This window comes from Nicotiana sylvestris, chromosome 12 (genome assembly GCF_000393655.2).
Source record: "Nicotiana sylvestris chromosome 12, ASM39365v2, whole genome shotgun sequence".
Taxonomy (NCBI): Eukaryota; Viridiplantae; Streptophyta; class Magnoliopsida; order Solanales; family Solanaceae; genus Nicotiana; species Nicotiana sylvestris.
Genome location: NC_091068.1, coordinates 126,972,530 through 126,984,437, shown reverse-complemented (window position 1 = coordinate 126,984,437; position 11,908 = coordinate 126,972,530). Strand labels below are relative to the sequence as shown.

General features: G+C 33.5%; 2 protein-coding genes across 2 annotated transcripts; one reads left to right on the top strand and one right to left on the bottom strand.

Moving 5' to 3' along the window:
* Positions 1–594: 594 nt before the first annotated feature.
* Positions 595–6,641, top strand: LOC104224966 (alpha carbonic anhydrase 7-like). Its single transcript, XM_009776702.2, has 7 exons — positions 595–809; positions 1,342–1,553; positions 3,987–4,093; positions 4,202–4,310; positions 5,188–5,355; positions 5,454–5,507; positions 6,349–6,641. Exons 1-7 carry the CDS (start codon positions 722–724, stop codon positions 6,427–6,429), a joined length of 819 nt encoding a protein of 272 aa, XP_009775004.1. The 5' UTR covers positions 595–721; the 3' UTR covers positions 6,430–6,641.
* Positions 6,642–6,769: 128 nt separating this feature from the next.
* On the bottom strand, positions 6,770–11,450 carry LOC104224967 (E3 ubiquitin-protein ligase RZFP34-like). Its single transcript, XM_070165104.1, has 13 exons — positions 11,319–11,450; positions 11,082–11,185; positions 10,896–10,968; positions 10,727–10,786; positions 9,144–9,176; positions 8,968–9,045; positions 8,842–8,885; positions 8,334–8,374; positions 8,137–8,219; positions 7,958–8,049; positions 7,767–7,836; positions 7,546–7,587; positions 6,770–7,459 (listed from the first exon to the last, which is right to left on the bottom strand). Exons 2-13 carry the CDS (start codon positions 11,165–11,167, stop codon positions 7,307–7,309), a joined length of 855 nt encoding a protein of 284 aa, XP_070021205.1. The 5' UTR covers positions 11,168–11,185; positions 11,319–11,450; the 3' UTR covers positions 6,770–7,306.
* Between the last annotated feature and the right edge of the window lie 458 nt (positions 11,451–11,908).

Sequence of the window (11,908 nt, the reverse complement as noted above, 5' to 3'; positions counted from 1 at the left end):
GGCCTAAGTGGCCCAAAAACTCTCTGAAACTCAAAACTGAACATCCTGACAATTCAAAACAGCAGAAATAAATACGGAAAAAGCAGTTAATAGGGGATCGAGGCGTAAATTCTTAAGACGACCGGCCGGGTCGTCACAAATTAACTTCATTTTTTCAAAAAAAAAATCACTTAAAATAGACCGCAGGGAGTAATAATTTACTTGCAGTACACAATTTATAAATGTTTTTTCATCAATGCAATAGTGCTTAAACTTTTTCAGATTTCGATTTTTAAAACACATTTTTTAAGACCATTGAATGCACGTTGACTAGTCTTGAATGATAGGCTTTCTAGATTGTTCGAATATGGTCTTACTAGCTTGTCTTACACTGTAGACAAAGGGAAAGAAAAGAATAATATTGTTAATTAGAAAGGAGTTCATTAATTAGGTTGTAAAAAACAAGACGACCAGTAAATCTACTGATTTGCATTTCTTTTTCCCACATGTTTCTTTTCTTTTTTAATTTGTCGCCATATGGTATTTTATAATAATGTCCAATGAAATTTGAAAGAAGAAACACATAGGAAAGTCTCATGAGGCAGCCACATAGGGAAATACACACAGATTCTATTTCCATAGATCTCATCTATATAAAGCCAGTAGGTGAAACCCTCTGATTATTATCACAATTTATTCTTACATTTTTCTTCTCCAATAAGTAAAACACTAGCTTCTAGCAATGAGGCAACAAAGATATTTGTCAGTCTTGGTCATGTTTTATTTCGTTCTCTTCTTCTTTTCAACATCCATTAGAGCTCAAGAAGTTGGTAAGTCTACAACATGTTGTGTGTTTTTCTATATAGAGGAAAAAGGATAGCCTGATGTACTAAGTTTCTGTTATGATCGCTAATTGAAAAAGCGAAACAATTTTGGATATTGATTTGGTTGAAATTTGAAAAAGGAGTTTTTGAAAATAATTTTTAAAAGTTGAAATTGTGTTTGAAATACATTTTATTTGAAAAAAAGTTAAAGATTTGTGAGTGGATGGAAAAATTTCATCCAAACTGCCCTAGACCAGCTTTTGGGCACTTGAAATTTTATTTCAAATTTTCTTTCAAAAACTGATTATATTCTATGAACAAATAATAGTTTCAAAAAAAAAATTAAAAAAAAGTTGCCAAAATTTATGGACGAGACGGGAGCTAAATACAATAGATTTAATGTGGTTCGGTCCTAATTTTCTGATCGCATATATTGCTGGAGCTTAGTACATCTGCATGTCATTTTTTATGTATTACTACTTATTTTCTTAAATTGTTTGATATATTGATATTTGATTTTTGGTGTGTTGTGATATAGAGGATGAGAGGGAGTTTGACTATGCTGTAAAAAGTGAGAAAGGTCCAAGAATGTGGGGGAAAATGAAGAAAGAATGGGAAGCTTGCAATAATGGGGAGATGCAGTCTCCTATAGATTTGTCAAATGAAAGAGTTAGAATTATACGAAAGCCAGAGAAAAGGAATTACAAGCTCTGCAATGCTACTGTCAAGAACAGAGGACATGACATTTCGGTACGTATTTCAAAGTTAAGATGCATATTTATTCAGATTGATTTGGAGGAAATAGTTAGTGAACTTTCTTTTTGTAAGTGCACTAAGTATCTCGATGATCTAACTTTAATTATTGGGCCGAGCTGGATTTGAAACAGCGTAGGCATATTGCCAACGAATTTACAGTCCGTCCCCATTAACCGCTCGGGCATCGACACAGGAAAAATTAATTTTTAGACTTATTGGTAATCCATGATCTAACTTCTTATTGTTTTTTGAAAACGAATACCATCGTAAACCAATCAGAAAACAATTTAAATCGGTCCATTTGAATGGATTTAGAAAAATATTTGTTGAAAATTTTGTGTTTTGAAAAGCTTATTTGAAAACAAAAAACTTATTTGAATTGTACGTCTCAAAAAAATTATATATATATAAGCTTGGCACAAGTATTCTCACGAAGATTATTCTTGTCCCAAAGTTTTGCTTTAATGGTAAGAGCTCCTAGTGTGACGTGTAGCTTAAAAAACAACAAAAGTAATTTATTAATAACCAAAATTTTCTAAGAATATTGACGACAAACATTTTTTTTCGTCACATATTTGTCGATACTTCTTGGACTAGTTAATCCAATCCCATCATAATCTATGTGGTTATTTGTACAATTATTCATTAGATTAATCAATCTGTGACTTTATAGTTTCTTTGTCCAACAAGGCAACAACCCCTTTCTTTCTAAGGAAATCCAGGACAGGCTGCTAACTAAGCCCAACCCTACAAACAACTTGATAATTGGATACTTTCTGGCGACCATTTTATACACTAGAACTTAAGTTATCATGTACATTGATAATGAAAAAAAAATTGTACACGATTGATACAACTTAACTTACTAAAATTAGTTAATTCAACTTAAGTAGATTAGCATTTAATACTTACAATAAATATTTATCGACAATTAACCTAATAAGTAGGGGTGCACATTCGATTTATCGATTCGATTTTGACCCTTATCGATAATTACTTATCGATTATCGATTTGTACATATGCTTATCGTTATCGTTTCAATAAGGTTTCAATTTTTTCGATTTTTCGATTTTTGTGGCTTATCGATTACACCAATTAGAAAATTTGCGGGATTCCACGGAAAGTATATCGCTATAAACACGCCTAACTAATATGGACAAAAAGAAGCTAAAATAAGACGAACACCGTTTATAACATAAAAATTGTGCCAACAAGCACATGCAACAAAATTAAAGTAAGGGATCAAATGTATACCACCAACACTCCAACGGTATAAAAAAATACATCATCACGGCTAATTCTATTTTCCATTAATTTAAACTTCATTCCCTTGAGCTTTAAATATGATCATTCATTAAATGTGGTAGAGGAAATAATAGGGTTAGGGACTTAGGTAAAGGAAAGGGTATTATAGAATAAGGGTAAAAAAAAATATCTTTTTAGTATATCTTATCTGTTTATCGATAAACCGATAACCTAAGAGGACAAAATCGAAATCGAAATCGATAAGGAAAATTTCGAAATCGAAATCCAAATCGATAAACCGATAACAAATAATCAATTCGATTTACCGATAAACCGATTCGAATGCACACCCCTACTAATAAAGCAACCTAAATAGTATGTACACGGGAAAATTATGCTACACGTCGTCAAACATATATATTATATATTATATATTTATATTTACCATTCGTAGCTATACTTTCAGCAAATTTACCATTAGTAGTAATATTTGAATTTTATAGCGAATCCATCAAACAAGAGATTAATGATTTTGAACTGAAATAAAAGATCAACAAGCTCTCGTAGCTTAATTGGTTAGAGTGTTCGCATAGTTAGCGGAGGTTTTGAGTTCGACTGTCAGCAAGAGCATTTTATCTGAATACAGTCGATACATGGTGTATCCTTTGTATATACCCCTGTATACAGTCGATACAAGTTGTATCCGTTGTATACACCCTTGTATGTAGTCAAGGTTGCAGTTGATACATGTTGTTTTATTGCAGGAACGAATACATTTGACATAGCGCGTTTGAATACCGGTGATACAAGCTGGTAATAATTGAACAGTAGCTATGAATGGTAATTAAGCAAACAATAGTTACTAGGCTCTAAACTATAGTTAGTTTATGAAAATTCTTGTGCTTTTACAACGTGTACCTTTGTTTCACAAAAAGAAAAGAATATTTTCTTATTTTTCCTTCTTTCCACTCTTATACAATTTAATTTATTTTTAATAATCAAATAGTTAATTTTGGGCATCCTATATATCATTAATTGATAAGTTTTATGCCGGTTGTCATAGTCCTCGTTTTTCAGGCTTGGAACCGGTAACATAAACAAGCGATATTTAATTTAGGGAAAAATGGCATTAGGCTCAACTAAAGATGTGAATTAATCAATGATATATGGTATGTTTGCAGTTACAATGGCATGGGGATGCAGGATCTCTATTGATAAATGGAACAGAGTATCCTCTACAGCAAGCCCACTGGCACTCTCCTTCAGAGCATACTGTTAATGGCAGAAGGTAGGAGAATGAATATATTCCTATATTTTTCTGTCCCTCTACTTTGTCAGCTTTATACATCCTTATAAAAATTGGCCTATTTTATTAATGTTATATATTTTGGGACAGGTATGCAATGGAAATGCATATGGTTCACTTAAACGAAAATGCGACAAATAAGATTGCTGTGATTGGAGTTCTCTACAAGTTTGGCAAACCCGACAAATTTCTCTCCAGGGTAATTAAACACACACTCCATATATATGTTTCGTTTCATATGTGTTTTAGTTTGACTAAAATGAAATTTAAGAAATAAAAAAGATTTTTAATCTGATGATCTTAAAATAAAGATATATATAATGAATTAAAATGCTAATCTTTGGATCTTAAACTTGTTATGTAGTATATATTAGAATTAAAGAGTTTCAAACATACTAAAAATTGAAGCATAGAGTATTTCTTAATTAAGATATAAATTTGTATAAGTCCATATTCTAAGTGACATAGATGTAGTGAATACACAGACATTCACAATTATCAATTTTAAATTTTTGAATCTGCTTCTTGTGCTTACCATCTCTAGAAATTCGTTAGATTTTGAAATAAACACAAGATTTTCTACCATGACTACCCTTTTTTACTGATCAGAACTAGTTGAAAATGATATTTAACAATTTATTTAATGAAAGCAGAAACGGCGGGAGGAAAGCAGTTTTCGCACGGTTAATATATCTAAACTTGTCGATGGTTGACATTGGATAAATGTTCTACTTTACTTCAAGTGGAAGAATAAATTAAACTTACTAACTCTTTCTTTTAACCACTAATCAAACTATTCGGGAGGAAAGCAGTTCTTGGATTCTTGCATGGTTAATATATCTAAACTTGTCAATGTTAACATTGGATATTTATACTCAAGTGGAAGAGTAGATTAAACATACCAAATCTTTCACGCAACTACTAATCAAATTATTTAACATAAACGTAACGTACCTATTCTTTCTTGCATGCAGTTATCAAATTATTTAACCTAACCCCAATTTAACTTCTCATTTTCTGAAAGCTGAAAATGTGTTATTTTCTAATGCAATTGGTAACATTATTTTTGTTGGCAGTTGATAAGAAATATATCATCTATGATTGACAAAAAAGACGAAGTGAAAAACGCAGGCATGATTAATCCCAGAGAAATCAAGATTGGTAGCAGAAGATATTATAGATATTTGGGTTCACTCACAGTTCCTCCTTGCACTGAAGGAGTCATTTGGTCTATCAAAAAGAAGGTAGCAACTTGACATTAATTAAGTCCTCATTTACTAACGTATTTTTCTGTTCAAGATAAATTATTTAATATATATACTGCAATTTGAATTAAAATTAGGTACGGACTATTTCGAGAGATCAAGTTAAATTGCTTAGAGAAGCCGTTCATGATGTAAGTATTCCCTTATCTCCACAAAGAGTTGTGTTAGGTATATGACGGAAGTCATTTACTATGGATAATATTAATTTTCTGTATATTAATTAAAATTATTAATAAAATTAGCAAATTAGACAGTGTTTCAGTAAAATATTTGAGTATTAAAGGTTTGATGGTTTGAGACTTTGAGTAAGCGATATGAAATTAAACGTTATAGTAATTGTAAGGAAAATGACGTCCGTCCATACATGAGATTAGAGGTCCATTCCCCTTTCTCTGGTTACCAACTGCCAACGACTTCCTCGTAGAAAATATTTTTCTAAAGAATGGCTTCCGTCATATCAAACATCACAAGTGGCTATATTTTTTTATTTTTTTTGGAAAATTCTCAGGAAACCCTTAACCGCTACCCCTCGGGTGCGCACTGAGTAGCATGCTTCCTGTGCAATAGCTCACAAACCATACAGGAGATGTAAACTGCACTAGGATAGCCCGGTGTGATAAGCTCTGATTGAGGAAGCTGTTGGTGAGGGGAATCGATCCCAGGTCTCCCATGTGAGAAACCACTCACTCAACCAACTCAGCCAGGCCTTGCGGGACACAAGTGTCTAAACCACACTAGCCAAACCCGGTGCGACGAGCTCTGATTGAGGAGACTGCTAGTGAAGGGAATCGATCCCAGATCTCCCATGGAGAAACCAATCACCCAACCAACTCAGCCAACCCTTGCTGGCCACAAGTGTCTATATTGTCCTATCATTTGCTATGAGTTTCTTTCATTGTTAATATTGGATAGGTAGAGTCTTTCGCTTGTACGCTTTGGAATTTTAATACTATAATCTACTTTTGATTGCAGTATGCTGCAAGTAATGCAAGGCCAATGCAACCGCTAAACAAGAGACCGGTCTATCTTATGGCACCAGGAGCTACTGTTTGAGATCATTATTCTTTAATTTCGTATTACAAGTAACAAATTAAGATGGCTGTTAACGTTAAATTCTTTTGTTGTTCTTATTTTGGCTAAAGCAAAAAACTTGCTAGATATGATTTGTTCTGAATCTTTTGTTGAGGCAAACTGCTTGCTGGAAAGAAAGCCAAGAGAAATGCATAATAGAAATTCTTTTCCTTTTTCTTTTTGCCTTTTTTGAAGTGTTGAATCAAATTGACATCCAAATTACGGATGATATCGGGTACAAATGGTATGTTTTTTTTTTTTGCCTCCATTGAGATTGGAATCTGAGACTACGTGGTTCTACTTTCACTTCATCGACCATTAGGCTACAACAGACGGATATTTTAATAAAGAATAAGTTCGATAAAGTTATATAAGCACCTATTTGTTGAACCCTATCTACTGATAATGACAATCATAAAAAAAACATGGTGTCCCTAAAGTATAAAGAACACAAGAGCATTATAATAAAATTTGTAATTTAGGATGGAAAGAAGAAAAGATCTATTTATGAAATGGCTGAAGGTTTTCTAGCTCACTAACAAGCCTAGACTATTTGGTCTTCTTCCTAATTCTAGACTAGAATTGAACCTAATCCCAGGGTGTTGTTTGTCCAATGAACCAAACCATCCCAATTTTCAATACACTTGGGTTTCCCAATTTATTTGGGATTGACGTGTAGTTATTGTTGTACACGATAAAGCCACAAGATCCACAAAGTCCACAGCTATATCAACAACCCCCAAATGATGTTGCCGTGAACTTGCCTTGAACATGGATACACGGATCGACAGTTGACATCCGACAACAGCAACGTCAAACAGAATGCAACTCTTAGGTCTCAATTTATGAACCTTAAACCTCATCTAACCATTTCTTCAATGCTAGAGGAGCATGAACTGGGGCCTCCTCTTGTCTGTTTTGTGTTATAGGACTTACAGTTAGGGCATTTACGTGCAACGATATGGAAGTTAACCTCTGATGTCTCCCCACAGTCATTGCAAAGAATCCAAACCTGAATAATTATCATGGATATTCAAACATAAAATAAGAGTATCTTAGTTGTGTAAAATCGCAAAGGCAGACATGACTTTCTCTTACCATCTTGTTTTGATACATTTCAGGCATAGGTGTCGATGCAACCTAGAATTAGAATACAGATGAAGTTAATCAATGTACAACAACAACATACTCGGTATTATCCAATATCGTGGGGTCTGGGGAGGATAGTGTGTACTCAGACCTTATCCCTATCTTGTGAAGTTAATCAGTGTGAAGAAAATATTTTGAAAATAACTTTAATCAGGTTATCGTATGTGTACCTCCTGGTCTAGTTTTTCCCAAACACGAGACATATCACAATATGATCTTGAGCAAACAGGACAAGAATACCTGCATTCCCACATTGTTAAAACGAAGGAGAATATTACAAAATCGGGAGAAGGATAAGGGTTTAGAAATCAGTATCCTTCAAATGACTTAAAACATAGAACAGTATTAAATGAAAGCTTACTGGAAATGCTGTTCCATTTGCTTCACACATTCCAGATGCATTGTGTGTCCACAAGGCAAGACAGTAATGTTCTTTGTGGTGTCAAAAACATACTGCACAAAGTGATACCATAAATAAATAAATTGCCATTTCAATTGGACCTTCTTAAATTCTGTTGGCTTCTCAAATTTAGCACTTGCCTCAAAGCAAACAGGGCAATTATGGTGCATTGCTCTTTCTACGCAAATATGTGATTCCTTCATCAGATTTGAATAACAGCACTCTGAAAACAGGAAAGAGGCAAGGTTATCCGATTTGCTGTTTCTGTAACTAATCAACTAAACAAAAGCTAATAGGAGCTTTTGATTTCATCCATAAGTAAAAGCATCTTACTCACCACATTTGTTACAATGAAAGAAATTATTGTTGCCACCAGTTCTGCAATTTGATCAGGAAAATTAAAAAGAATATATTAGACACGATATTGGCACAATTTAAAGATAAAAATATGGATGATAACCGAGGTAAGTCTTAGCATTGCACTGGTCTATAGAACAGACCACACTTCAGCATCTGAAAGAATAGACAGGCCACCTTGACTATCAGAGATTAGAGGTTGGTCAGGTGGTAGAGTACCTATTCCCGCCCCGGAAATAGGAAAGTTAACTCTATGAGCTTGGGGATATTAGAAGGTAAAACAGATGCCATAATGCTACAAGCACCGATAGGAATCTTTTGCACTCCAATATCTTAACTTGAAGTTCCTCAACTGGGATTTATGTCAAAATGTCCAGCAAACAGCCAATGTCTCATGTATCGTTGACTTTGTGTTCTAATGAATGGAAATGTTTAAGAAAATGTATCGAAGAACTGAAAGTTTAGAGCAATATTAGTAAGACTTGAACCTGCAGATTCCGCATTTATCACAGTGGTATTGATCCTTGGAAACCTGAAAATAGAAATTATCCAGATTAAGAATACGACATACAGTGACCGAGAACGTTTGAGTAAAATGATCTTCAGAAACTTACATCATCATCAAAGAAGTTACATTTTGAGCAATAGTACTTCCCCATACAAACCCCACAATGAACGCATGTTTGTTGAACCTAAAGGGCAATCAGGGTGAAAAGCCAGTTTTAACCAAGCTGCAACAAACATAAATATATAATGACTTGAATGAGTTATTAACTTCCAGAAAACTCACATCTTGTTCTGTGTTACACAATGAGCAAATGACCTGGAAAAAAAAACATATGGAGCTTGATTGTTGAAATAGTCGACAAAGTAGGAATGACAAACAAGAAAAACTAACTAAAAAACATTCATTCTCACAGCAAAAGTAAATTCAACCGATATGGCAGAGGAACTTAAACGACACAGATGAAACATAATGGTTCCTAATTCAACTCTTTCTAATTTATTAGAAACGAGTATGAAGAGATTAATGATACTTCTTTATCTTTTGAGTTGTTTTGCAGGATCAGTCGCCCAAGACTTTGGTCAAAAGTAATAGGATCACTTATTATGGAATCATTAAGAAAGATTCTTGATGGTCTCCACCAACCCAAAGATACTGTTAACATGGTGTAGTATTGTCCGCTTTGGGCCAAACTCGCACGGTTTTTTCCAGAAGGTCTCACACCATTAAGAATTCCCTAGATCTTATATGTAGATTCTCAATCTTTTCAGCTACCAATACGGACTTTGAGGGTGTTTGGATTGACTTATTTTGAGTGCTTATTCGTTTTTAAGCATTTTTTTTAGTTTGTGTGGTATTTGACAATGATAAAAAGTACTTAAAAGTACTTACTTTTAGGCATAAAAAGTACAAAAATAAGCCAAAAGCCAAAAGTTGGGTATTATCAACTTATGGCTTTTGGCTTTTAGCTTAAAAGCTACATTTTATAAGCCAATCCAAACACCCTCTTTGCTTGCACATCAACAATTCTGATCTAGTTCATTGCCTATTAGAAGTAGAAGACAATCTGGTGGTATATCAGTTAGATTTGGTTCCGAAAAACTATCACTCAATAAATCCAAGGCATTGATCACATACTCCTTATCTCACCTACTGCATTTTCAGTTTGGCAAAATTTCGACTTGCCAATAGGGAGTTTCCAAGTACATGACCAAGTACTTATTACTTCTTCGATTGCAATTTCTATCTTATTAGGTTCAGGCACTATTGCTTACATAGGTATGTAATAAAGAGATGAAACAAATAGAAAAAAAAAATAGTTAGTACACCCTATTTACATAAGATAATCATCTGGTGACGAATTAAATAGTGTAACAACAAGAACAAGAACAGACCAAGTGAAATCCAACAAGTGAGGTCTAGGGAAGGTATTGTGTACGCAGACCTTACCTCTACCCTGGGGAGGTAGAGAGGTTGTTTCCGAAAGACCCTCAGCTCGAGAAGAAGAATAGAAACATGCAAATATCAACAACAAAAGCCAGAAAAATGATACAACAATGTATGAACCAGAAAAATGGATGGAAGAAAGCAATAGCAATAGCAATAGCGACAGCAATAGCAACAAGCAATAACAACGACAAGGTACTAGAAAATCGAAGTGGAAAATAGTAAAAAAATAGCGATAATAATAGCAATCTAAGAACTACTAGTAATTATCTATATGCAACTAAAGATAACAAATACTATGAGAAATTCAGCAAGCTAAAGATATTAGTAGTTCCATAAGTATGAAACTACAAAGATCAGAACCTTCACATCCATAAAAATTGAATCTTTATAGAGCAGGAAAAGGTGGCATAAAAACTAACCCTTTTTATATCATGGCGAGGAACATTGTGCCGTTTGAGTGGATCAACTTCTAAGGAATTCTGCTCAAATTTGAAAGGAAAGAAAAAAACTTATAGCTGATTACAATTTACAACAAAAGATATAAAAACCAATTCTCTTTTATTTGGTGAAAAGGAAAAACGTTTAGACCTTTGAATCATTGTGACAATGCCTGCAATCGAATATCTCATCACAACAGGGTGCTCTAATTTTGCATCTCCTTCTGTAATGTGAGCATCAAATTAACAGAAAAGAGAAGTTAACAAAATAATAAAACATAAAAACTCGAATTACTTGGATATTGAAATAAATAATCAAGCATGAGAATTAAAATACCCGAAATTCCCAGAACCCATTTCTGTCATAGATTCATCAACAACCAATGAATGTGAAATTCCTTGTTCATGAGAACTAGTTTCCATTTTCTTCACCAACTGATACTAAACTCGAAATAATTAAAAAGAAAAGATATATATAGCTCTTTGTTAGAAATACAAATATAGGCATAAAGAAAAGTTTGAGAATGGATCAAAATCAGACAGATTAAACGAGATATTCTGGGTAAAAGATTACGCTAAATTGAGTGGCTTTTGGTTGATAACATGAAGGTTTCTTGGCGAAAACCTTGATAATCCCAAAGGCCAGCCCCCATAGTACATGACTCTCGGCTAATCATTGCACTGATGACGAGGCGACACGCCAGCGTTTGGCGGATCTAGAGTTATTCAAACCATAATCTTTCCTTTTCTCTATAATAATAATAATAATAATAATAAAATAAAAAAAAATTCAGTAAATACATAGCAAGAATGGGAAAAAAACTTTTACTCCGCCGTCTTCTATTATCAGTTGTGGTTACTAAAAATAGTTGTCTCAAATTATTTGTCACTTTAAAAATTCAAAACAAAATTAATTCTCTTTTTTTCTTTTTCACCCTTAATAATAATTATCCTTGAAGACTACAAATACCTCAATTAAGGATAACTTGTTTAAATACCAGTGAAGAAGATTAAATATTAAGACATGAATAAGGGTAAAGTAATCAAAATCACATCCTAATTAATTTTTCTTAAAGGTTGTGTACAAGAGAATTATGACAGATAATATGAGAAGGAGGAAGTACGTTTCTTACTCTTAAACTTTCTTTGAACTCGAGGCCTCTA

Bases quoted from the DNA above. Each gene is read 5' to 3' on its own strand.
- LOC104224966 (XM_009776702.2), top strand. From the start codon at position 722: ATGAGGCAACAAAGATATTTGTCAGTCTTGGTCATGTTTTATTTCGTT. The intron at 810-1,341 runs GTAAGTCTACAA...GTTGTGATATAG, and splicing joins CATTAGAGCTCAAGAAGTTG to AGGATGAGAGGGAGTTTGAC. The intron at 1,554-3,986 runs GTACGTATTTCA...GTATGTTTGCAG, and splicing joins ACAGAGGACATGACATTTCG to TTACAATGGCATGGGGATGC.
- LOC104224967 (XM_070165104.1), bottom strand. From the start codon at position 11,167: ATGGAAACTAGTTCTCATGAACAAGGAATTTCACATTCATTGGTTGTT. The intron at 9,177-10,726 runs GTTAGTTTTTAT...TTTTTTTTCCAG, and splicing joins CTCGCCATGATATAAAAAGG to GTCATTTGCTCATTGTGTAA. The intron at 8,375-8,841 runs GTTCAAGTCTTA...ATCAAATTGCAG, and splicing joins GATAAATGCGGAATCTGCAG to AACTGGTGGCAACAATAATT.